The 26,802-nt window shown below is 40.5% G+C and overlaps 2 protein-coding genes across 5 annotated transcripts in view; one reads left to right on the forward strand and one right to left on the reverse strand.

Annotated features, from left to right (window-relative positions):
• Positions 1-6,622: 6,622 nt before the first annotated feature.
• Positions 6,623-8,191, forward strand: GJA10 (gap junction protein alpha 10). Its single transcript, XM_073336653.1, has one exon. The coding sequence runs from the start codon at positions 6,623-6,625 to the stop codon at positions 8,189-8,191; it is 1,569 nt and encodes a 522-aa protein (XP_073192754.1).
• An 11,219-nt stretch (positions 8,192-19,410) lies between these two features.
• Positions 19,411-26,802, reverse strand: part of BACH2 (BTB domain and CNC homolog 2) — a 261,979-nt gene continuing 254,587 nt past the window's right edge. For all 4 annotated transcript variants that reach the window (XM_073336767.1, XM_073336768.1, XM_073336765.1 and 1 more), the window contains one exon: positions 19,411-25,708. In XM_073336767.1, coding sequence (XP_073192868.1) covers positions 25,229-25,708 — 480 coding nt within the window. In that variant the 3' untranslated portion in view covers positions 19,411-25,228. The remainder of the gene's footprint in view (positions 25,709-26,802) is intronic.

Genomic DNA, 26,802 nt, shown 5'->3' on the forward strand with positions numbered 1-26,802 from the left:
CCACCTCCCTAGGTAACGCATTCCAGTGTTTCACCACCCTCCTAGTGAAAAAGTTTTTCCTAATATCCAACCTAAACCTCCCCCACTGCAACCTGAGACCATTACTCCTTGTTCTGTCATCTGCTATCACTGAGAATAGTCTAGATCCATCCTCTTTGGATCCACCTCTCAGGTAGTTAAAAGCAGCTATCAAATCCCCCCTCATTCTTCTCTTCTGTAGACTAAACAATCCCAGTTCCCTCAGCCTCTCCTCATAAGTCATGTGTTCCAGACCCCTAATCATTTTTGTTGCCCTTAACTCAGTAGGCAACAGACTGTGAAATCGGACATGACCGATTGATCACTCACATTGATTCTCATGGAAACTAATGGAATGTAAAGAAAACATATGAATCTTTAGCACAGTAAAGGGAGGTTATTTATGCATTTTACAAAATAAACTTTCATTTATGAATCGGATCAGCAAGGAGGCATAGCCTTTGTGGATTTGAAGAAAATAATTAGCAGGGACGTTATAAAGCATTGAAGTACATCCTGAGCCTTGGGACATGGCTTTGTTAGAAGCCAATGACTAAAATAATTGCATGATAATTCTGGCTAGGGGCACCATTCCATCACCAGCTGACCAAACTCTTCATATATAGTTTGGGCTCAGTGATCCCAGCATTCACATTCACAGAACTATGAATTGTGTTCAGAGTGCCAGCTGTTCCACATCTATGTTTTTGGTCTTCAAAAACAAACAAACGAAAAGAATATCAATTTCAAAGGAAGCTCTCTGGGCTATAACATTCAACAACAGTCTAGAATCCATCTGTAATGTTCTAAGCTACTAATAACCAAGAAATTTCTCACAAGGTAAGCAGCAGAAAAACATCTTAACTCATGTATGGGGAAAGTGTGGAGCAGATAGATATGTGTATGTGCTTGAAATGAAGAGATCTAAATTAAAACATGTAGAAATAATACAGAAAAAGAATTTGTAAATTAATATTTCACTTTTTGCATAGAAATTATCCTTCAGAAAAGCTGGGATCTTGTAAATAGTTTAGTGATAGGTTATAACAGTAGTCCATGGTAATACTTATATCTTTAAAAAATCTGTTAGCATTTAACCGGTTTGTAACCAGCCTTTGCAAATCATAGTGGACAAAACTCTGACACACATTTGACTAAGACTAAAATTTAATTAGAAAATAAATCAATAAAAAATGCCAAACAAACTCACTTTTCCCCACAAGACAAATTGATTTTCCCCAATGTCAGTCATATTTGTGCATGACTTTTAAAAGTTTAATATAAAAACAAAAATCACATTTGGACAGCCTGAATGTCACCTGAGCCTTTTTGGTATTTCAAAAAGTGTAATTAGAAATGTCCAAGATATATAACTACTATTGTACTTTTCATAATTAAAAAAAAAATCTCACCAGTGTATTGTAAGGGGATATTTTTAAATGTGTGTTTTTTCCCTTTGCACCCAGATACTTTGACTCTGAGACTGATACTGAAGATCAGATTGTTAAAAGGTGCCCAGATAATATCACTGAAAGCGAGTGTGTTAGGGACACTGGAAAATTACTATTGCAACAATATTGCTGATCCTTTCATTTTAGGTCTTAACGCAGTTTTAGCTTTTTCTCCAGAATGATGGCTTTCATAAACAGACTGGATTTTCCATTGCAGGGAGAGCCTTCACCATATAAACTGAATTGTTGTTCTGCCAACCCAGCCATTTAAGTAAATGGTCTTCAAATAATATCAGCAGTAAAAGTGTGAACTATACCAGAGAGTCTAGGATACAGCTATTTAAATATTGGCAAAGGCAAACTAAAAAATAAATACTTTGCCAGAGACAAGGCAGTATGTTCATGCCCCTCTATGTCCTCCCCAGAATGGATGCTTTGGCATTCCATTAGCCAAAGGACACTATTGCCATTCTCCCTCTGCTCGAAAGATACTAGGTTTCCCCTACTGCTGCTTTCTTGGCATTAAAAGAAGGCCTTGTCTCCCCTTTGCTGTTGCGTTTAAAAGCCAGCATCTCACTTAGGGCCTGATCCAAGCCCACTGACTTCCACAAGCATTAGATCAGGCTCTTGCAACCCAGCAAATGTTACATGAAATTTCTTAGTTTCACTGCTGCACCTTCCATAGGGTGAATCACCTTTCCAGGGAAGCTGTGCAGTAACAAAATCCGATGCATCAGCAAACACCACTATGGAATACACAGCCCCTTGAACGCCTTAGGAGTGGAAGCTTGTGATTAGGTGTATCACTGGATCTTCCGCTTTACTGCTGGATATTTTATAATTTGATTGAATTCACTGATGTCTAGGGGAGTTTGCTAACATGGCATTACTGTTCTTGTTGAATTCACAGATTATGCATCTCATTTGCAAGATCTGAAAAATAGGTCATTAAAAAAGCTTGTCATGTAACATTTTCTAGAATTTGGCAAACCTTTTCTCTCCCTAGATTTCTGTGGATTCTGACATTATATAATAATATATTTAATTTAATAGAAATATGTTATATAGCATAAGAAATACCCAGACAATATTCCACAAGGAGAGGGAAAATTCATTACTATTTTCTTCTGAAGATTTCCCATGTCTCTGGTGGAGTGCAGCAGAGAAGGTATCCCAGATACGTCAGGAAAGCGAATAGAATACCCAGAATAATTAGGTTTTCTGAACAAATTCTCAGTGTCAAAAGGAAAGTTCAAGTGAGGATTCAAATAGTCAGGAAACAGAAACTTTCTCAAGTTCAGGACAGAATTTCTGTTCTAAATCAAAAAGAAAAGGAGTACTTGTGGCACCTTAGAGACTAACCAATTTATTAGAGCATGAGCTTTCGTGAGCTACAGCTCACTTCATCTGATGAAGTGAGCTGTAGCTCACGAAAGCTCATGCTCTAATAAATTGGTTAGTCTCTAAGGTGCCACAAGTACTCCTTTTCTTTTTGCGAATACAGACTAACACGGCTGTTACTCTGAAACCTGTTCTAAATCAGAGAGCTAGAAGAAAGGACCAGAATAGCCAAGGGTCTGAGTAGGTAAGGTACTCACCTGAAATGTGAGATACCAATGTTGAAGTCCCTGTTCCAATCTTGGAGGGTGAGGGTCGTTAGCCTCTCCCCCTCAACTTTTCATTCAACATTTCTGAAATGTCTGTTTCATTCCACATTGGAATGAAAACAAATCCCAACATCTCAAACATTTTCCATGAAAATGGAATTCTTGTTTTCCAGTCATCCCTAACCATAAAAGATGTAGAAAGAAAAGAAAAGTCCAGAGCACCTTGAAATGCTGAGAGAGTGGCCCAAAGAGGATTAGAAATGTGAAGGTGGCTAGAAAGACCGAAAGAATGTGGCTTATTAGTATAGTGCATGTTACTGAGAGTTTTCAGCCAAGACTGTAAGTACTGTAACAATGAGCCATTGTCAGAATTCTCATTTTTTGTCAGCACAAAACCACTTCTACCATCTACTGGTTGTGTTATCTCTATGGTTAGAGACAGATACCACTCTCAAGACCTCCCCCCTCCCAACTGCCTCTTGCTTTCTTTAAAGACCCAGTTGGAGGGATAATTGGGTGTTATTTTAAATAATTAAAATTTATGATGGTTCAGGAATTATTTTAATAGCTTCACCTTTTATCTCTACATACATTACTTTGTTTGTGTTGAAGTTTTGGGAGATAAACCATTCCAGCAGATCTTTTATCCATTTATTAAAAGATTAAGCATGCAGTTAGCAAACAAATGTGAGTTTAAGCAAAATGTCACTAGCTAATTTAACTTATCACCAAGTTTACAATAAAAATGCAATAATCAAATCAAGATTATAATTAAAGTATAAGCAATACATTGATGGTTTAATTTATCTGGCTTGTCAATTACTACAGTAAGTAACTAAATCAAATGATAAATTAAGGAAAACAATTATCTTAGTATGTCACAGGAAGGATAAGGGGATAAACTGTTCCCCTTGATTTCAGCAATTTTGCTGATTTCCTAGTAACTTCCTCCTTTGGCCTTCTGTTGTTGAGTTTTACTGTTCACAGAAACTACATCAAACTGTGGTTTATTTAATCTGTTTCCCCACCCCACTTGAAGACAATGTTCATATCTTTCTGGCAGTCTGGCACAAATACAAAATTATTTCTAGAATCCCATACTCCTTAGAACGACACTCATTTAACCCAGAGATCTCTTGCTGAGTAGGTAACAGACTAAGGGGTGTAGTGTCTACTTTGGGGAACAGTTAGTGGCAAACAAAGAGAAAGAAAGACACACACACACACTTGTACTAATGGAACCTGGAGCTATTCTAGTGTTCTTCAATTGCTCTGCAGAAGGATTTTCACACATACTTAAAGTCTTCAGTTCATATGATTGGTATTAGTTTGGAACTAAGTTGATATTTACTGGTATCATTAGGATGAAATGAAGATTTTTTGCATGTGGGGGAGGGAGAGTTTGGTCTCTCCTCTCTCTTAGTTGTAGACTTCAGGCTTGGCTTAGCAGATGGTCAGTCTTTCACCTCTTGTTCTTTGGATGGCCAGTCCAGGGAAGAAAACAGGATATAACAACTCTGGGTGTCCTTGTTGATGCAATAGATCACCTCCCTCCCTTTCTGTCTACAAAGTTTAGTCTTTTGTAGTGATCAATGTCCTTGCTCCGCCTCAGGGGATACGTCAATATCTTCACAGGCCAATTAGATGTTAGAGGCTGGTAGTTGTAATTTGATGTGAGCCAATGACCTGTCATCTTGATCTTGAAGTCACATCAAAGATTCCAGGTTAGCGTGTGCATGTCTTTAACAATAACCACAAATGAATGTCTCTTGAAAACAGGATACAAGAAAGTACCATGTGTTGAGGATAGACAGACTTTCACTTAGGCCAAAGACATCACTGTTTTCATTGTTTAAATATAATTGATAACTTGTCAGTGTTTACTTATCCACACATTCCCACACATCCTCGTGACAGTGAGTTAAGACGCTGGGAAAAGAACTCTAAGAGGTGGGGCAAAGTCTATGGCAAGTGGATGACCTTATTCTAATAACCTTTTGCCTACGAACCAGAAAGCTGCTTCAAACATCTCCTAGTAATCGAACTTTCATTAAACATTTGGCCAACTAAAGTTACTCAAGTCTAAATCCAAATATGGCTTAGGTTCCCTACACAGATAAACCCACCTGTTTTTTCCTCCTCCAAAGGTCAAGATGTTCTCTACTCCTAGGATGTTCTATTGGAATTTGTTCTTCAACATTAGCAGTGAAGAACAATTTATAACTTCATTTAAACACTGTTTGTATGAGAGAGAAGAAACACAAAGAAAAAACATTTGAACATACTCTCAAAGTCTCAGGCTAGTAAAAGCCACACTTGTACATCTTCCACTGCCTACACTAAGGAATTTTAGCAAAAAAATTCCCACCAGTGCTAGGACCAGTTCAGCTAAACTGGTATAAGCACAAGTGAGAGCCCTAGTGTAAATGAGGTTCCAGTGGCTTCCAGTATTTTACCATGTTAGTAAAATATAAGGGAAGTGATACTGAATATAACATCCATGTTCACATTACATTTTTTTAAAATATCAATTTGGGAACTTATATGAAGCTCCCACAGAATTTCCATAATCAGCTGCACTGAGGTGCCCCAGAAACCAAGGGCTCTTGTTGCAGAATTTAGGTCCCATTTGGTGAAGAGCACAAGGGCCTTTGGACTTCAGCTAATTAATGGACTTTCCCACACTCACTGATAAAAATCTTTATACCACTCAGTTGTGTTCCCCATTCTATCTGTAAAGATACTCACAAATCCTAAAATTAGTGATCAAGCCAAAGCCCCATTGACTGCAGTAAGACTTTGCCCTAATAAAATCTAAGGCCCCCCATCCTGCATGTGATTATGTGAGTATTCCTGTTGAACTGAATGAGACTACCCAGAGGTGTAAAGTTAGAAATGTGCTCAAATGTTTGCAGGGTTGGAGCCTTCATGAAAACTTCAGGTTTGTGCCCATAGTTGGTAGGAAGCCAATGAATGAAAGGCTCTATTATGGATGTAAGGTATTAGCAATAAAAGTCTCATGTCAGGCCTACTTTTCAAAGTACCGTCAATGGGCTTAGTTTGCCGGCTTGAGTTATCGCCACACTGCTGTGGCTGTCTCACATTCAAAGCCAAAGGCAGAACCACTGCCACAGAAATTGAGTGGGTGAAGCTGCTGCCAGCTATAGCCCGATTATATGAACAATGATGTTGAAAAAGAAAACCAACTGCTTCAGTAACAGTAAGGATGTGATGTAAACCAGTAAGTGAGGAAAGAGCTTCAAAAGTTTATCACTGAAATCAGCCTCTAAGGTCTAAGTACGATCTTGCCTTTGTATCTCTCACCCACATCCTTAACGTGATGTTAATTTGGTGTGTGTAGTAATGAGCCATTTATTGGAAAACTCAGGAACTTTTAAAATCTCTTCCCTCATGGGTGTGTCATAAGGAAATATGAAAAAGCATTATTGAACATAGCTGAAAAGCTCCAGTTCCTATAGAAATCCAGCTTAATGTGGGATGCTTTAATGACATGGGATTTTCCATTTCAGACATGAGCCTCTGATGATGGGGGATTGGAACTTGCTAGGCAGCATCCTCGAGGAAGTGCACATCCACTCCACCATCGTGGGAAAAATCTGGCTCACTATCCTTTTCATATTCCGGATGCTGGTGCTGGGAGTGGCTGCTGAAGATGTTTGGGATGACGAGCAGTCTGAGTTCATTTGTAACACAGAGCAACCTGGCTGCAGCAACGTTTGTTATGACAAAGCCTTCCCCATCTCTTTGATCAGATACTGGGTGCTACAGATCATCTTTGTCTCTTCCCCATCCCTAGTGTACATGGGACATGCACTTTATAGACTTAGGGCCCTTGAGAAAGAGAGGCAGAAGAAGAAAACCCATCTTAGAGCCCAGCTGGAAGAACTGGAACCTGTCCCAGAGGAGCACAAGAGAATGGAGAGGGAGTTGAGGAAGTTAGAAGAACAGAAGAAAGTGAACAAAGCGCCCTTGAGAGGGTCCCTATTGCGCACCTACATCCTGCATATCTTGACCCGCTCAGCGGTGGAAGTGGGCTTTATGATAGGTCAGTATCTTTTATATGGGCTTCAAATGTATCCCCTTTACAAATGCACTCGTCCTCCCTGCCCTAACACGGTGGATTGTTTTGTGTCCAGACCCACAGAGAAGACCATCTTTATGATTTTCATGCATAGCATCGCAGCTGTCTCCCTGTTCCTGAACATCCTAGAGATTATCCACCTGGGGATAAGGAAGATAAAGAAGACCCTGCATGGGAGGCAGAGAAGAGAGGCAGTGATGGCAGAGGAGACAAGCATTTGCACCTTGAAGAAGAACTCGGTGGTGCAGCAAGTTTGCATCATGAGCAATTCCTCCCCCCAGAGCAGCTATAAACTTTTGCCAAACCAGCAGGGTGGGCTGCCTGTTTATCTGCCCCCAGTGCAAGGATACAAAGTGCTCCAGGCACCTGCTGATCAATGCCAGCAGGCAGTAGGGATGGGTGCTGAGCAGCGCCGGTGCAGCACAGATAGGCCTAGAAGTGAGCAGCACCATGGACAGGTCCCTCGCCTCTACAAGCACCCGGAAAACCCCTGCGAGAGGGAGCAGCACTATAGACAGCTCTCCAACCAGCACCTGGGACAGCCATCCCGTCACCCTTCCTCCAGCAGCGAGGAGACCCACAAGCAGCCCCAGCAGGACATCCAGAGCTGCCCAGGGAATGAACAGCACATCCCAGAGCTGCCCAGGAACCCCGTGCAGCCAGCCAAGACACCCACTCGTGCCGGTCCGCTGGAGATCCCCCAAGCCCCCCGCAATATACTCCGCAAACACAGCCGGGTGGGCAGCTGCAAAGACTATGGGGACGATCGCGGTGACTCTCCGGACAGCGGGCATTATCAGGGCAATCGCAAGGCCAGCTTCCTGTCCAGGGTGCTGTCTGAGAGCCAGCTGGCCAGTGACTCGGAGAGCTCTGACTCCAGGAATGGCTCCAGCTCTGAAGCCAAATGCAGAGAGGAGAGCAGCCCGCCCATCACCCCACCACCCCCTTGTGCAACGGGACGTAGAATGTCCATGGTAAGTAGAGCCAAGTGTCCTGCCCTCTATAGCCGCTAGTGTGACTTACTGCTCTTCGTAGGGCGTCTGAGCCTTAGGCAAGGCCTCAGGATGGCCAGGATGTGGCTGGGAAGTTGTTCGGATACAGTAACAAACAACATACCTGGCCTCATGCCTCACATGACCACATCCCTCACAATCCTTGAAGGTTTCAAATCAACCTCTCTCTCTGCTTAAATGGGATTGTCTTTTGCCTCTAAAGTGAATATTACCAGTAACAGATCATTCATCACTTTATTGGCTTCGGTCACTGAGGTTTCTTATATATTTAAACAATATAAATATATCCCCCAATTGATCTTTAAAGGATTTTACCATATCCTAGTAGAGGTTCATTCCACTCTGGGTTTCTTTACAATACAAGAAATTAAAATCCTGGCCCCCACTGAAATCAATGAGAAAATTCCCCTCAGCTTCAGGGGGCAGGATTTCTCTTGGACTGTAACTTTGGGTTAAACCATTGCCTAAATTAGATTATTAAATCTTTATAAAAAATGTAAAATTTCTGCTAGATTAGGGTTGGGTTTTTTTGCCATAAAACACTGAATAATACCGCAAGTGGGTAATTTCATATTTAGCACCTGTTCATATTCCGTAACCACACAATCTGTCTGAAACTAGCTTGTTTACTTTCGATTTTAATAAACAATTGTAGTTTGGATCCAGATGCCAACAAAGTTGAATTTTAAAATAGCTTAAGCCCAGCAGTTGCAAACCCTTAGTCAGGCTCACTGGCTTGGGGGTGGGGGCACAGTAAGTATGGATCTGCAGACCTTCAGATATTATCTTATACCATCTGAGGTAAAAATGATTTTAAAAGAAAACAAGCTTACTCTCAAAACACTGTGGGCCCTCGAATACATGTCATTCCATTTCCCCCATTCTTTAATAACTAACCTTTTTACACATTAAAAATGTATGTCTGAACCTCTGCCTAATGAGCAGAAAGTATATTTGTACATTATTCAGCACATTACCATTTTGATTCGCCAGTTTCAATTGTGCCATAGTCTCTATAACGTATAGACAATCAGCAAATACCATACAGAAGAAAATTCTCATTCTCTTAAATACAGTGTCATCATTTTCCCCTTTGTTGTTTCCAATACTGGAGGGAGAGAGGGATCAGAGTCCATCTTGCTGGTTTTCTGTGTCTGCTTGAGTCTGAGGTATCTTTTCTCCTCAGCAACACAGGCTATCACAAGCAAATCATACCTGTCCTCTGCTCCCTACAGTGACTTGTCATAGAATTCCAAATCAAGTTCAAGGTCTGGGTCCTTATCTTCAAGGAGCTCTATGGCCTGGGCCCAGAATATCTGAAAAACTGCATAGTGCTCCAGGATGAAGACACTGGATAACAACTATGATCCTCTGGCACAGTGGGACTCTCTATGATAAGGGTAAAGCTCATCTGTGCAGGAGTCAGAGCTTTTTCAGGGGCAATCTGTCTGTGGAATGAACTCCCTCAGGAACTAGACAAACCTCCCATTACACGTACAAAGTGCATTTTCTTTGACTGTGCTATATAAATACATAGCAACAGGCATATTTCTAAAAAACAAACCAAAACCCCTACCAAAACAAGACACTCCACTGCACATGCTTCTCCCATGGAGAGAGGATGAGAGAAAAAACAACACATGATAGATGTTAGTCATGATGCTTAATGCACTACTGGTAGGCATTCAGATACTATGATGATAAGTGCAGCATAAGGACTGGAATATAATAGAATGGGATTATTTAAAAGGTAAACAGTAAAACCAGAACAAACAGGACAGAACTTAAGCAGCATCTTAATGAAAATTAATGACAGCCTTGCCTGCCATTCTTAAATACAGGGCATGACAATAGCTGCTATTTTGCCTTTTGGGTCAGGTCTTCGAAAGAATTATATTCAACTTGCAAAACTAAACAATTTCAATGTTCTTGAAAGCAGCACACCTTGCTCAGCATGCAAGTGTTTGTGGTAAACACCCTTCATGGATCACTATCTGTGTGAATGTCACCAGCATTTTGAAATTTGTATACACACATCAGCTAATCTGTCACTACCTGCCTACAATGTGTCCATGCGATCGCAAGGCAGACATGCTGTTACATACAATTTGATCACTATTGCAGCAAATGCTATTTGGTACAAATATTGCTAAGAGACTTGATGAAGAACAATAAAAATTTTCCAATGCACCACAAAAAACTGTTGCTCTAGGAAATCAAAAAAACTATACCATAATGTGTCTAATGCCTCCCTATCCTTATGATTTCTATACATTATGGTTGGAATTGTAAAAAGTACTTAGTATTGGCCAAATTTTGTTCCCATTTACATCAGTGGGAGTTTTACCATACAATAAGGTTTAGATTTTTTAAAAATGGTATTATTATTTACCTACTTCCCTGTCAGGAGCATTGAGAAGATTAAATTATTTGATCTTAATATAAGGCAACAAAAATGAAAAAAAATAAAAAAATTTAAACTGAAGTACAAAAAAGGCTATTTCTACTTCTGTTTAATAATGACTTAAAATAATAATCCAGACAAAGAATTGCCACCCTGAAACCTGATAAATCTGCACAGCACAAAACCTAAATACATTTTCAAACAACAATTTAAACAGCCAGAAATATACTTCTCCACTCTGCATTGCCATTGATCAAAAAAATTTCTAATTTGGGCAACCAATGGAGGGAAAACACCCTCAGACAAAGGGGTTGATATGATCTCTTCTGTCTTTTTTGATTACTTCCCCAAACTACCACCATCACCTCTATCTTGGCTAGAATAGGTCTCAGATAGATTTTTTTCCCTTTCATCTATGCCCTAATCTCTACCAGATTTTGATTAAGGCACATCAACCTCAATTGGATGAGATAGAGCCAAGCTGGTTATCATCTGCATCTGAAAATATCACAGTCTCTGCCCTGTTAATCCTTCCATGAGCCCCTCATTATAGATTTCAGAGTAGCAGCCGTGTTAGTCTGAATCCACACAAAGAAAAGGAGGACTTGTGGCACCGTAGAGACTAACCAATTTATTTGAGCATAAGCTTTCGTGAGCTACAACTCTCTTCATCGGATGCATGCAGTGGAAAATACAGTGGGGAGATTTTATATACACAGAGAACATGAAACAATGGGTGTTACCCTACACACTGTAACAAGAGTGATCAGGTAAGGTGAGCTATTACCAGCAGGAGAGCTGGGGGGGGGGGAAGGGGAGAAGGGAACCTTTTGTAGTGATAATCAAGGTGGGCCCTTTCCAGCAGTTGACAAAAATGTGTGAACAGTGTGTGTGTGTGTGTGTGGAAATAAACATGGGGAAATAGTTTTACTTTGTGTAATGACCCATCCACTCCCAGTCTCTATTCAAGCCTAAATTAATTGTATCCAGTTTGCAAATTAATTCCAATTCAGCAGTCTTTCACTGGAGTCTGTTTTTGAAGTTTTTTTGTTGAAGAATTACCACTTTTAGGTCTGTAATCACTCTGCTGCTGGTAATAGCTCACCTTACCTGATCACTCTTGTTACAGTGTGTATGGTAACACCCATTGTTTCATGTGCTCTGTGTATATAACATCTCCCCACTGTATTTTCCACTGCATGCATCCGATGAAGTGAGCTGTAGCTCACAAAAGCTCATGCTCAAATAAATTTGTTAGTCTCTAAGGTGCCACAAGTACTCCTCCTCATTATAGATAGAACCCTGTTGCACCCCATATTTGAGATTCCTAGGAGAAGCAAATCAATTGCCTACAACTGCTGTCCAATCTCTCTCAGATAAAAAAGTTTGAATTTACAAAAAATCAATGCCATCCACTGCTGCTAGGGCCTGAATGTGAGTCAACAACATCCCATGATTAGGGATATTGAAGGCAGCTGGCAGAACTAACAATATCATCATAGATGCTTGATTTTATCCATCACCAGGAGATCATTGACCAATATAACCAGTGCAGCCTCCTGGCCAAACACAAATTTCTACGCAGATTGACAACGGTCAAGGAGACTAGCAGCATCTTCCTAGTACTTCCCAACTGGCCCTCACCAGTCAGGAAAAAATTGGACCCTAAACACAGATCTAGCACAAAGTTCTTCAACATCTGGAGTACCTCTAAGCAATGCTGTCCTAAACTGAGTTTGCCACTTGGGATACAGCTCTGTTCTCATGAATGCTAATGCATTGCTCTGGATCAGATAGATTATATTTGCAAAACAATGAATTTCATCACCAGATGTGGGACTCAGACCAGTCATTGAGCAGAGACAGTCCTGATTAGTCAAGCTGTCTAAAGAACCCCTGTCTGAAACTTGGTAGAGATTAAGAGCCATTCCTTTGCTTCACGTACAGCCATGTCATAAGAATTTTAAAAATCTTTACACAGCTTTTATCCAAGACTTTTACCATGAGCAGCCTATATACTTCATTTGTCAGAGGTGATTCATAAACCTGGAAGACTGAACCTGGGAAAGAGAACATCAAGGGGACACTTCAGTAGGGGAGGTCAAAAGATTGCTAAAATATCCTCTGGACAGAGCAATCCTTTGGAGAAACAACATTTTCCTTCACAGTTCCCTGAAAATTCTTTAGTTCCATTACCCTATAAGGCCAGTCCACCAAAATGGGCCCTTCATTCTGACAGGAGAGAAGTACCAGAGCCACAAAGTTGGGAGAGAATATTCAGTCCATGATACAAGTATAATTTTCAGGTTTCAGAGTCGCAGCCGTGTTAGTCTGTATTCGCAAAAAGAAAAGGAGTACTTGTGGCACCTTAGAGACTAACCAATTTATTTCAGCATAAGCTTTCGTGAGCTACACCTCACTTCATCGGATGCATTCAGTAAGCTTATGGTCAAATAAATTGGTTCCTCTCTAAGGTGCCACAAGTCCTCCTTTTCTTTTTGTATAATTTTCAGTTGCCTTCACCTAATCCAAACAAAACAACTACAGCATGACCTGCTGTATGAGTGAGCTTGCAACAAGCTAGGATAGTCTCATGGCTATCATTGTTGTCATGAAGTCCTCAGCTGACTCAGGGAGTTCGTCATCTACGTGGATGCTGACATCAACAAGAACGATCAGCCGCAGAGGTTCCAAAACCACAGTAGTGGGGAATTTCATCAGCTCCCACAGAACCTTTGCAGTGCAGCAGGGAAATCGGGACATCGATATGGCTCCATCTTAACCGCTGCCCAGGACTCACATGGAAGATTACACCTAGCTTTTCTGGGCCCGATCTGCCTTCAGCTACACAGCTATAATCCCCCATCCGCATTTTAATCAAGGGGGATTGCAGCCATGTAACTGAGGGGAAAATGGAATCCTGCCTCAGGGCCTGATCCTGCAAGTCTTCCTAAGATCAGTAGACCGCCCTTGGACAAGTAGTCACATTGATGTCAGTGCGAAGTGACCCATTGACTTCAACACAATTACGTTCATGAGTGAGGGTTTACTGAGGCTTGAGTCCTTACTTTCTACACTAGTAATATTTTAACCTTTGGGTTCATTGTGATATTAACTAGATCAGACACAAAGTGGACCAGTGAAGGATCTGATCCTGCACACCTTTATGCCTGTAACTTTACTCTCATGAGGAGGCCTACTGATTTCAGTAGAACTTCTCCCATGTCTGTGTCCAGGAGCAAGCGAGTGCAATGTGATTGTCTACACCGAATGCCAGGCAACCTGGAGCTATTTGGTTCATGGAGTAGGAGTTACCTGAAACTTCTCAATGGGGAGCAGAAAATGAGGTATCAGAATTCTCCCTTGAAACAGTGAAGAAGGGGAGAGAGGAGAAATTTACTTTCCAAGCAACCATGAGTGGAAGGACAAGATCACTTACCCTTGCTGACTGGGATACAGCAGGAACAAAAATAAAGAAAAGTGGAGCTAATGCATGGAATAGTGTTTATAGTGTAGACACACCCTATTTGAGCTTGATCCCATTAGTTGCTGAGGGTGTGTCTACATTATAAACTTATGTTTATAAACTATGTTAGGTCGATTTACAGCCATCGCAGTAATTACCCAGTGGGGAGCGGAGAGCCTGGCGGGGCAGCTGGGCTCCTGGCTGGGAGATCTGCACGTGGTGTCCAGTCAGCTGCCCCATTCCCGCTGGGGAAGAAGGAGCTGAGAAGCCTGGTGCAGCTGCCCCATTCCTGGAAGGGGCTGGAGAGCCCAGGAGCGGAGTGGGGGGAGACAGCCAGGCTTCTGGCAGGGAGATCCGTGCTTGGAATCCGGTCAGCTGCTGTGCTCCCAATGGGGAGCGGGGAGCTGGCAGTGCAGATTGGAGTGGGGAGCCTGGTCAGCAGGCCGGCTCGGAGCAGGGAGTCAGGATCCCAGGGGGAAGCAAAGCTCCCCACAGGGAGCCTGGGCAGCAGTACGGCTTGAAGCGGAGACTCGAAATTTGGAAACTGAGAAGAATGACAGGCAATAGATGTAAGTAACACTCTTTTACAGGGACACTGTGCTGCCCTAACTACACCGACATAAGCCCTACACCTCTTGTGAAAGTGGAGTTATCACGTTGGTATAGTAGGGCACTTACATCAGTGGGAGCAAGGCTGTAGTAGATACACTGACATAATCAGGTTGACGTAAGCTGCCTCACGCTGTAGTTTAGACCAGGCCTGAGTGTCCTCAATCCTCAGTGAAGATAATGGGAGTTGCATGTGCTCAGAACCTCACACAATCAGGCCCAAATTGGATTTCTGATTTTCGTTTGCCAGGGAGAAGGTATCAATGGGTGAAATCCTGGCCCTACTGAAGTCAGTGAGAGTTGTTTTTCCCCCCCTCCTGCTTACTTCTCCATTTAGCTTTGGGTTATTTTCCCACTGGGCAAATGGCTAGTAGTAACTGGAGATAATGCAGACAGCGGCAGAGCCTGCTATTCAGCTTGGGCTCTTACAATCTTTTCAGTACACACAAATGGTCACCATCCTTGTGGGAGCACCTATGGAATAAATAGCCATTAATTTAAACTGAAACCTGCCACAACCTAAGGCGCTAAACCAGCCAATGGAAACGATTGTATATTAAAATAATGTTTTGTGTCTGTTTGATACTCAGAACAACATGGAATATGCCAGCTAAGCCCCATCAAAACATAGCATTGTGATGACAAACTGAGCAAAGTTGCTCTGTTCTACTCAGATGTTGGAAAAGCTTTAAACATTAATTTTTTATGGTTGTGTTCCTGCGTCAGCTCTTGCTGTTTTTTTTCATGCAGTTTGTTTCTACATGACTGTCCTAATTCTTGAATGCTCTGGATTATTGCTATGCTGCAAACTGAACTCTGCCCAGGAGTGCTCCAATGTACTTTGTGATGAAGACACCCGAAGTACCAAGGGCCTGTACAGTTTACTTGATCCACTAAACTAGCCATCCAGCAGGTTCACAGACCATCCAGACTCAAAATGACAAACTTGTGGGCTGATAAGAAATTGGCACTCAGGGATCTCCTGTCTGAGGAATGTGTACGTTAATACAGATCAGGCTGATTTTTAGAAACTGGAGCTCTGCTGAGTGTAGCTTTGTCCATGCATCTCTAGCAAAGCTACAAAAAAGCTGTGCGTTCATTTGCTTGTATGTTTCCAGCATCAGGACTGCAGGATTGGGCCCTTCAGTAGAGTTACAGCAGTGATTAATGTATAAATGCAAGAGGGACCTTTCTGTTACGACCGCAAAAGGCAGTATAATGTAAATGTATTAAAACGTAAACAGATTTTTTAAAAATTCCAACTATATTTTGATGGAACCTGGGTTAATAACGGTGTTTTTTTTTTTTTTTTAAAAAAACACCTCTCTGTGTTCTTTAAGACCACTCAGTCTCACTTTCTCTTTCTCTTGTCATCTTTCAGAGCATGCTCCTAGAACTATCATCTATCATGAAAAAATAATGCCACTCTGGGGACAAGAAACAAACCAAGGAATCGTGTACGAACCAATCCTCAGCAGGAAGCAAAAAAACCAGCCTCTCCATTTTTTCTGAAGCTAAAAAGCATGATGCAGTTCATGGAAGAAAGCCCTTGCTTCACACACCGCCAAGTTTTATGACATCACATGTAGCAACGTAGCCTGACTGCCGCTGTGGGCCGACAACCTGCTTCAAAACTCAAGATTTCACTCATATATACCAAGCAGCAGCTGCTTTGTGTGTGCAGTTACTGCAGAAATGGCATTGTCTCCTTGGAGAATATTTGGGAGGCACAACTTGTTGTTTAGGCCTGTAGTGTTTATCTCTGTAAGATGCAAGCTCTATACTTTCAAAGGAGTGGTGAGACCGAAGACGTTTGCAAGGAAACCTTAGTTAGATATGAAGGTTTTCGGAAGGATTCTTTTACATTTCACTCCCTGGGGCCCACCAGCCAGTGAATAAAAGATGAAAGCAGCACACCAGGACTTTGTAGCACCGTCCTCCAGGTTGAACAAAGAGAGATCTAAATCCACGCTGCTGCTCAGCAACCTGGGCTAAGGTGAAGCTCACATTCTTTTAGGGATTAATTGCCACTCTGACATTGTCTCCCTCATTGCCAACACCCTCACTGCAAAACAATACACAAAATCAAATTGGCTGATTGCTTTTTAATGTGAAGCTTATGCATTCTTCTTCAGTTTGCTAAATGAGAGATCCCAAAACATCTGCCCGGGATCATAAAGATCGCATTCTTTTGTTCATTCCATCAGTTCCTATATGGGCTGTAAAAAAGAAAAAAAACGTGGCCTCACTGTTTGATAGGAAATAGCTGCTTTGGATAATTAGATTTCTAATATGTGCATGACCCAGGACAATCGCACTTCCAACCCATGTACCTTAAAAATAAGGCACCCTCTCCCAAACTATCCATATCAGTCCCCGCTCACGTGCTCATCAACTCCTCCAATTCATTATTCAACGACACACTCTCATCTCTTGCCTTTGTTATCAATGCTCCATTTGTTCCAGTGAAGAATCACATTTTTAAGCAAGCTAGGTGGTTGGTATGTCAGTCTCCCTAATCATGCAACACCTTTGTGGCTCTGACAGCTGCACAGAAATAGTAGTAAAAAGCACAAAAAAATAAAAATAAAAAAATAAAAAAAAGCACTGAGTGTAAAAAGCGTTAGGCTGCTCACTGAGCTTGCATAGTGCTTTTATCCTAGTTTTAATTACTTCCATCCATACTCCTCAAGGATGTATGCCTCAGTTACACACTGTTTGGTTAAGCTATTGCTTGGGTTTTTTTTGTTTTTGTTTTGTTTTTTAAACTGAAAAATGAAACCAAAAATCCCAGCCATTAAAGAAGCAGCCATGACCTCTTACGGACGGATAAACAAAGCTTGACTACAGACCGGGAGTAGAGTCTGTGCTGTACGGAGATATAAATGATGAAGTATCTTCTGACAAACTTGAAAGGAAAGGGGCCTTTGCTGATGTATATGCCAGCTTTTCCAGGAAGATTCTGGAGCGTAGCATCACCGCTCTTTTTTTCTAAAGGACACTGCTGGTTTAAACATCACAGGCCAGGTTTACTACTGTAGAAGCAAAAGGGTGTAAGTTACATCTCCAGGGACAGCAGCATTGGCAGAGGCATTTATCCTCAAAGCCGGGCAGTCTGTGGTATACTTTTTTGTCTATAAAAAGACAAAGGCTTTATAGGAGCTCTCCCCCGATGGAGCCTTTTTGGGCAGTGCGCTGCATTAGTGTGCATCTCCCAGCAGGCCTGGCAAGGTCACGCCCACTTTGGCCCTGATTCAGCAAAGCACTGAGCAAGCTCTTAAATCAAACTGAATCAAGGTCTTTGTGGGTTGTGCTGGCCAGCTCCTGGCCTCCAGCTGGACTTGGGATTGCAGACAGCTCACATTGCTGTCTCCTTCTTCCTGGCAATCTTAATGTGATGGGGGGCTTGCAGCTTAAGAGACTTTAAAAAACCGCAGTAAACTTGTCTGAGTTACCACCACCTTTAACATTATTAAAACAATATAACGTACTTTCTTTTGTTTACGCTCTTTATTTTTTGCATTCCTCTCAGCTTGAACAATGCTAACATGTCAGCCAGTCTCATTTCCAGATTTCCATTCATTCGTGGAATGCTGCAATGTTTGGGTTGCAAATGCTGCAAGGACTTTTGTTTGCTTGTTTGTTCTGGGTTGGAATTTTTGCTTTGTTTTGCATTTCCATAGAAACAATTCTATTTTCTCTTAGGTTTTGTTAAAAAATACAGTGGTTACTTAAGTGACGTTGAGAACGAAGGATGAACTAGCTTGAATCAGTATTATGGGGATATAGTTATGTGAGTTACTCTGTGCACTCAGTCATACAGCAACACACCTCTGGTAGTCATGCAATGGACCTGCCTGGAGCACAGATAACCAGTCGTGCTGTACTAGGCCTACATAGGTGGAGGTTGTCATGTGGTCAAGGATTAACCACGTTTCATATATCCTCCAGAAATTAAACCATTACTCTTGCATTAATAAATAGGACATTAATTTCAGAGGCAAGAAAAGTTGATATATCATACATAATGATATGTCTTTATTTCATCAACAGAAATGGTGTCTAGACAAAATTCAGTTAACACTAGCAATTCAAATGAATGGAAAGGTTTTTTTTTGCGCACAATACTGTATTTACAATGAGTAAATGAAGTTTTAAATTCATTAGTTCATAACAATGCTTTTTTTTCCAAAAAGGTAAAAATTCTTAGTAACAGAGAATAAGCATCAACAGCCATCTCGTTTATACAATAAAAATCACAAGAAACCACAGTCACCTAGAAAAAAATAAAGACAAGCTTAAGAACTAGTACAATAAAATGATGCATTGAATTAAGTTACATTAATCGCATAGAATCTGTGTAAAAAGTAGAAAAACACCTGATGTAACCTGTTACAGTCATTGACCAGTTATGAGAGGTACAGAGGATTATACAGGTAGATATGTGTGAAAACTGTCCATATACTGTTTGACCTGTGGAGGAAGAGAAGAGAGGTTGCACCCCCTTGCATACACGGATAAAACCCTGTTTTGAATATGGCCTCTGAAATCTGTAAGGCATATATTAGAGGTGCACTTGTATCCAACTGGTTCTGGAACAAACTCTTAGGGCAATTCCACTCTTGAAATCAGAAGGTGATGCTTGAAATTAATAGCAAACAACAAGCATCAAAGATCACCAAAGTGTTTAGTATAATTTCTGCTAGTCTGAAGGATCCAGATACTTTCGGTCAGAGCATGAGTAGCTGGTACAGTATCTACACACATACAATTCTCTCGGTTATAGTACAAATGCAGGGTAACATTGTCTCAGAAAAATGCGGTGTTCTAAGTATGATGGGTCCAAGAGAGAATAACAATCCAGATAATGAAATTGCTCCCCCATCACACCATAAACTTTAGGATTGTTGGGTTGGCCCTGTTATAGAGATGGGCCCAGGTGTGAAACCTAGGCCTTGAGTTCAGATTCTGGACTCTCCCAAAAGTCTGTGGATCCAAGCATCCTTCTGTTTGATTTTGGAGCCATCTCCAGTTCTAAGAAGCGGATGAAATCAAATACTGACAATTCTGTCATATCTACTTTTTCAGAGTCAGTTATTTTCTGTATGCCCCTAATCAGCCCAAAGGGACAGTTTCTGCATTACATGCGTGTTTTTTAATCATGTGGGTGGATTACACCTACATGAATGCCTATTTCATATAAAGTTAACAAAACTGGAATAAGAATGGGATTTACCCAACTGTTATTTTTCCTATTGTTTGATTTGGCTAATTATTATGTCACAGTTTTAAAAAGCGTTTTAAGGATTCCTCACTGCCAAAAAAGGGGATTTTATTTGCCCAATGGCAGCATTATATGTGTATTACAGTAAAAAATTTGATATAAATACTACCTATCTTGGTGGAGTGTAGGAAAATACTGTACACTTTGTCATTGTAAGTAATGCCATTATATCTTTCACACTAAAGAGAATAATTTATTATTCTACAATCCACCAACAATAGATTTTTTTATATAAAGACACTTTTTGAATGCACATGTATATACACATCTATTGTATTCTGCAGCATCAACTCTGATGCCTGAGTCATGAAATATTCCAAATAGTATTATAAACAGGTGAACAGACACACTCGAACTGTAACTACATATATAACTAAGTTTTGGATTGCCTTGGCAGAGACAAACTACAATACAACTTTGATGGGTAGAGAAAACACATTATATGTTGTAGGAGGCAACAGAATATAAATTCTTTGTGTTATTTTTATCTAAAGTAAGGTATAACTAGAAACATTAAGACATGCCATACTCAGCAGATCCTCTTGGCTACATCATCAACTCCATTGCTCTTACTGAAGCTAAACCTTCCCTAGACAGAACCTAAAAGATTTAAAACATTTAAAATGATGAAAATGTAGACAATGGAACCTGCTAACAAATCACCACAAAACATATTTCAAATTGGCAGGAGATGAAAAGATTGCTCCTCATTTAAATCAAGGTAATCAGCTTAACTGTGGAGGATTTGAAGTAGATTAGAATACAAGCTTCTGTAGGCTTGACTAATATTCCCTATGTTTTATGGTAAAACACACTACAGTTCTGTTCTCTAATCCCAGACTTATTTCTATTTTAACATGAACAGCAATGGAATATATGACACCAGTGAGGAAGTGATCTAACTTCTGGAATTAGAGTGTTTCGTCATGTTTTCCTTAAAGGGTCAAATTTTCTCTTCTAGGATTATGCCAACTCCAGCATACAGGTTTGTTGTTTTCTTCCATTGGCAATCATAAGGTTAAATGTTAAAAATCTAACTATACAAATATGTATTTCTATTTAAGCTTTTTAAAATAAAGACTCGACAAAGTGTTGAAGTTAGGATTAACAACCATACTATCAGCATTAATAACTTCTCTGGCAGCCAGTTATTCTGTTTGACAAAGTTCTTTTTACCTAGTTCCCACTCTCCCTTTTAAAGAGAGGCAGCAGTTGGCATACTAATCACTGTGGTTTGTCTTTGCAACACAACGTTTTTTTACTTCCTTGGGGGGGAAAAATACAAGGATTAGATCCAAAAATATAGTGCATCTTATAAGCAGCATATATCCTTAGAAAGACATAATAAATTACACATACAATATATAAAATAATAGTTTTATACTGCAGCATCAAACTCTGACGCCTGAGTCATCATATGTTAGGAAGTCTGTGATATAAATACTGCGATGTCCTGATAACATGGCTGACTTTTTTTCATCGTTACCTCTTTGTTCCAGAATCAGCTTTTAATGAACTTTAATTACTTCCAAGGCACCTCCAGATAACGCAGAGAAACAAATACATTATATAATGTAGTATTCATTTGACACAAGTATAATAAGCCTAAATGAAATGAGGTTTTCTGGCAATACAAGTATAGCAAAGGTAAATAAAAAGGAGAACTAGATGTAGACTGGACAAAGCTAGATGCTCAAGAATTCACACTCATGCTATATTGGTGCAGCATTCAACATGAAAACCCTAGCACAAAATTTCAAAGCACTACATTAGAGACCAGAAACTGCAGCTTTCTTCATGAATAACTGCATGACCCTTATTTTAAAAGATGCATTTTTGTTGGCTAAACCCCTTCATTTGCTAAATATTGTAGTTAACTTCTTTTAAAAATTGCATTTTTTGGTCAACTGTTTTAATATCTCACCACAGATTGTTTATTTCGACTCGTGTCCAGTTCTGAAGCTAATTCTCCCAGATGTTTCCCTTTAAAGTTAACCCAGTAACAGTTTTGAGAGCTACATGGTTCAGAAGAGCAAAAACATATGTGTGTAAATATATAGGTCAAGGAAGCAATGACAAATCAGTCACTTCTAATGGCGAAGAATGAAATCAAACATCACGAAAAGCTTGAAAAAAGAGAGAGAGAGAGAGAGACACACACACACACACTTATTTGAGCAGTGGTTTTAAATATCAGTTCCCATGAAAAAGAAAACCAGGAGGCCCAGCACCAGAGTGAGCCGGGTCGATCCCAAGAGCTGCAGCACACGTTCTGTGGTGGCTTTGTTTGTTTGTTTTTAACAGTTGGAATGAGGTCAAGAGTACCAGTTGCACATGAGTCGTTAGCAGGGTAAATCTTCATGCCAGGAAGCTAATTCAAACTTTGTATCTATCTATATAGGAGGTCACTTTAAAAAAAAAAAGGCAACAGAAAGTCTTTAAAATACTGTCAGTTGACCAAAAAAATAGCTATGACGCTAGAATGTGATTCACATTTAGTTTTAAACTCTAGCTTTCACTATGGTCTCACAGAAACAAGACAACTCTGCAAAACACAGAGCTGCTCTGCAATGTCAATGAATTCAAAGGAAAATCAAATTCCTCAGAAAGAGCTTCTAGATCAGTTTCCTGCACAATATGGCTGGAGGGGTGGGAAGTGTTCCAAATATATTTAGATCTCTATATTTTAGAAGAAAGGATGACGTCCCCCCTTCTTCAACTGTGTGAATTAGGAATTTGTGGCATTTGGATATCTCTGAACATTTAAAGATAAGGATTTTGCACAGAAACGGTTAATACTTAAACATAAATTATGATTTTTTTTTTAAAAATCACATATCCTACATTATATACTAATTTCTTTGTACATGCAGAAAAAAAAAACATTTTTCAACAAACATGGCACATGCTATATGCATTTCCTCCTCTGTAGCTAGGCTACCGTCGTTTGGGAGAAGAGAGCAGAAGCAAGACTGGCAAGTCCGTGATAGCCCATGAGCACAATCTCAAAACACAAAAATAGAGGAGAGAGGGAGCTGATTCCTCCTCCAGGAAAAGATGCTGATTTACTGAGTGCCTCAAAAAAGCACCAGGACACACCCGTAGTGTAAACATTAGCACAATAGAACCTACTGTCACTTAGTGCTTGTGAAAAGCTGCTTTTTCAAACAGGTGTGCCCAGCTGGTCAATTTTGCAGCAAGAGTGAACAATGTCAACTGTAGAGCATGGGTGGTGTTGTCCAGGATAAAGCCTCAGTACTAGCCACACACCCTGGCGCAGATAGGGCAAAGAATCACAAAATAAAATTCAATACACTTATCAGAATACTAATACTGATACTACTAATTAATAATAAAACGGTTACGAGAACTTTTTGTCTATGCCGTACATCGATGTCATGCTCGGAAAGCTGCTGTCCCACGCTATCATAACATAATTTATTCATTACCTGTTTCACCGGATCACTTGAGATACAAATTCAATACAGTTACAACTAAGCCAATTCTCTGAGCAGTCTCCTGTGAGACAGCGCTGTTTTAGAAGCTGACTTGTGCTGATGACAACGCTGTAGAGTAAGAGGATTCTATAACACAACACTTCAAAGGGTAAGCAACCAAATCAGGTAATGTTTTGCTCCTTACGGGATACAGCGTTCACTTGACTTCTGTAAGCAAACATCTGCAAGTCTCAGTAATGGGCCTGATCTTGCAATTCTTTCCTACATGACTAGTCAGATAGATTTCAATAGGCCTGATTCTGATCTCACACCCGTGAGAATCAAGAGTAAGTCTCCTGAAATGGAGTAACAACTGGGTAAAACTGGTGGGAGATCAAAATCAGGGCCAATGGGACTATACCAGTGGTTCTGAACCTGCGGCCTGCTTGTGGCCCACTCAGCACACAGCTGCAATCCATGTGACATCCTCAGGTCCATACAGGTAGTATATATATTGTGTGGATGTGGGCCACAAAACACACAAGAGAGCTGCACATGTGGCCCACAATGGTAAGTCAGTTGAGAGCCACTAGACTATATGTATGAGCAGTGACTACTTGCCTGGGAAGGGGTGCAGATTCGGGGTCTGATCCAAAACCCACTGAAATTGATGCGTGTGTTTCCATTTATTTCGATGGGCTTTGAGGACCTTGGACCCCAATTTAGGAACATATGCTTGACTGATCTGCTTTTTATATTTGATTAAAGAGCAAAATGCAGCTTACCATATAGTCCAAAAGCATCATTAACAGTGTTTAAATTTTGTTTGGGAAAGAAAAAGAATATAAAAATATTCAAGCAGATTTTCTTTTACACATTATCTGGTGAATTCAGTATTTGGCAAGATTGTTCTTCCTACATAATCATCTCCTGAGTGTTTTTTCTATTAGCTAAAACTTTATAATTTTCTTTCAACTATAAAGTAAAGAATACAGTATACTCAAGTTATACTGAAGTCACAACTTCATTATGAAAAGAGGTTTGACCAGAAACTCAGTGCAAGTGGCAAAGTTGACCATTACTGTACAGTATCTGCAAGAAAATAAAATAAATCCACATTGCTCAAACGGCACAAAATGGCTGTGCCAAAAACAAAAACCTGGCTATAATAAAAATCTCAGATAAGCTTCCAATATTAAAATTTTATAAATAAGTACAAACTGAATGATATTGCTGAACTGTGAACCAAGAAAAAAAAAACCAAACAAATCATGTAACAAGTTACCAAACTAGTTTCTAGCATTAAAGACAAAAAAGGAATGTTGGAACTTGTTTATACAATATAAATGAAAGTTTCCAGTTGTAGGATGAGAAAAATTGAGGCATGCAGGGACTTTTGCATATGGATATATATATTTTATATATATATTATATATAATATGTACAGTTTCGCTATAAAACTTTGATGTGTAAAGAAGCTGTCTTCAATGAAAAATTGAACATTCAGAGGAAATTCCTGAGTTAGGGTTTTGTGACATGGGTCACCGAGAAAAAAGCTGCAGTGGGGTCCTCAGAGGTGTTATGTCCATCCCTGTTAAGATTGAAATTAACATACAAAAACAGACAGTGTTGCCACTGTTTAATTCCCTGCCTGAGCAAGGGATAGCACCATTGTGAAGATAACTCCTGCTTGTAGAGAGGAGGGAATACTTAAAAACAGTATTGCTGCTAAGACCACTGTAGTGTGCACCAAATACGTTCTTCTAGACAACAAATGAATGCTGCCACTGGCTGACTGAAGAACACCTGACCAGGTGTAATGTAAGGTTACAAGTCACTAGGTGTAATCTTTCCTAGGCTGCTCATCTGTTGTACATTTATCAGTCATTTCCTGACAGAAGTCTACTGTCACTGTTTGGCTACTCTGTTCTAGAGGAAGCTCTCTTTCTGAGTAAGTACCTTGGGCAGCTCCATCAAGCCCTCTTTCAGCTGTACAATTTTCTGAGACATTGTTAGGTAGCCAGTGAGCTCCTATTTGCACAGAGTCTTGCTCTGAGCAGCACTGCATGCCTTCCCCAACACACTGGGATGTCACTAGGTTTTGCTCTACTCCAGCTGGTGAAGGGTTGATATTGGTGGCTGTTGGTAGATCCATAGGCCTGAGAACAGGGCAATATCGGTGCAGGGCTTGGATCTGTTCAGGGCTCTGCATATCCCTACACACTTCTTGGGAAAGACATGAGAAGTTATCTAACAATTCTCCCATGCATGCTTTCAGCTGGTTCCTTTCAGACAGTAATTTCTCTTTCTCACACACCTGAAAGAGAAAGAAGGCATCTTAGCTTCACAAAAGGCCACTGACTGCAGTTAAGGCTCTATTCCAGTTTTACATGTTGCTTTATCCACTGTGTAAAATTACAGACAACATTCTGATTTTGTATGGCACAGAGTAAGTCACAGACACATGCAATACTTCGTCCTCCACCTGCTCTGCATGGACTTGTTAATTGCATGCTACCATCTGCAAGATGTTTGGTTTGAAGAGAATAAAGCCACTAATTCTTGGAAGGCCGTTGTTTTCCTCAGTCATACTGTGGTCACAGGACACACACTTTTGGAAGATGACTACTTTCTATGAGAGAAATCCACTAGCTGCATAAAGTTAGAGAAATTGGGTTCTAAGCAGATGGAATGAGGAAGGGCTGGGGAAGTAAAATTTACCCTAAAACCCAAGATCAGTCCGTGGGACAACTGTGCATTCCCTCTGTGGTTTACATTCCAGCCTACAAATAACTACACCCTTCTGCACAAGTTGGACAGGTTGTTGGGACCACAGGCTCTAATGGAAAAGTGATCCCGTGGTCCCTGCCAGAGCCTGCTCCTTTTGCGGGCTTCTGTTCCTGCCTGTGTGCAGCTGGCATGTGTGACTTCCATGGAGATTGTTGCAAACGGGGTACGCTGTGCTCTCTCAGGCAAATCTTTTAAGTGAGCCTTATGTGATGCAGAAGATCTCATGCTGCCCTCATGCACCACGAGTGAATTTCATTATACGTGAATTAGATGAGCAATTCTTCTACATTAGCCATTAGGAACTAGTGAACTGTGGTCACACTTGACCTCTGCATTATTTATCTAAGATCCCTCCACTTAGGATCTTATATTGGCACCCATCACTATCGTACCAGTATGTGTCCCACAAGTAAACACACCAGTGAGATCTCTCTCCTTTCCCTGCTGGCAAGGACATGCTTACAGGTTTGCTTTGTTTTTTTAATTAACATAGAAAAATATTAAGGTATAAGCAAGAATAAGGATAGCTGGGTTTTATAATTTGCTCTGAGTGCAGCAAAGTTAATGGTCATGGTTCTTTTGTTTGGCAGCAAGTTCTAGAGGCTCAGGTGAAAGCTGTCT

This window comes from Lepidochelys kempii, chromosome 3 (genome assembly GCF_965140265.1).
Source record: "Lepidochelys kempii isolate rLepKem1 chromosome 3, rLepKem1.hap2, whole genome shotgun sequence".
Lineage (NCBI taxonomy): Eukaryota > Metazoa > Chordata > Testudines > Cheloniidae > Lepidochelys > Lepidochelys kempii.

Excerpts from the sequence above, each read along its gene's own strand:
- GJA10 (XM_073336653.1), top strand. The coding sequence starts at position 6,623 with ATGGGGGATTGGAACTTGCTAGGCAGCATCCTCGAGGAAGTGCACATC.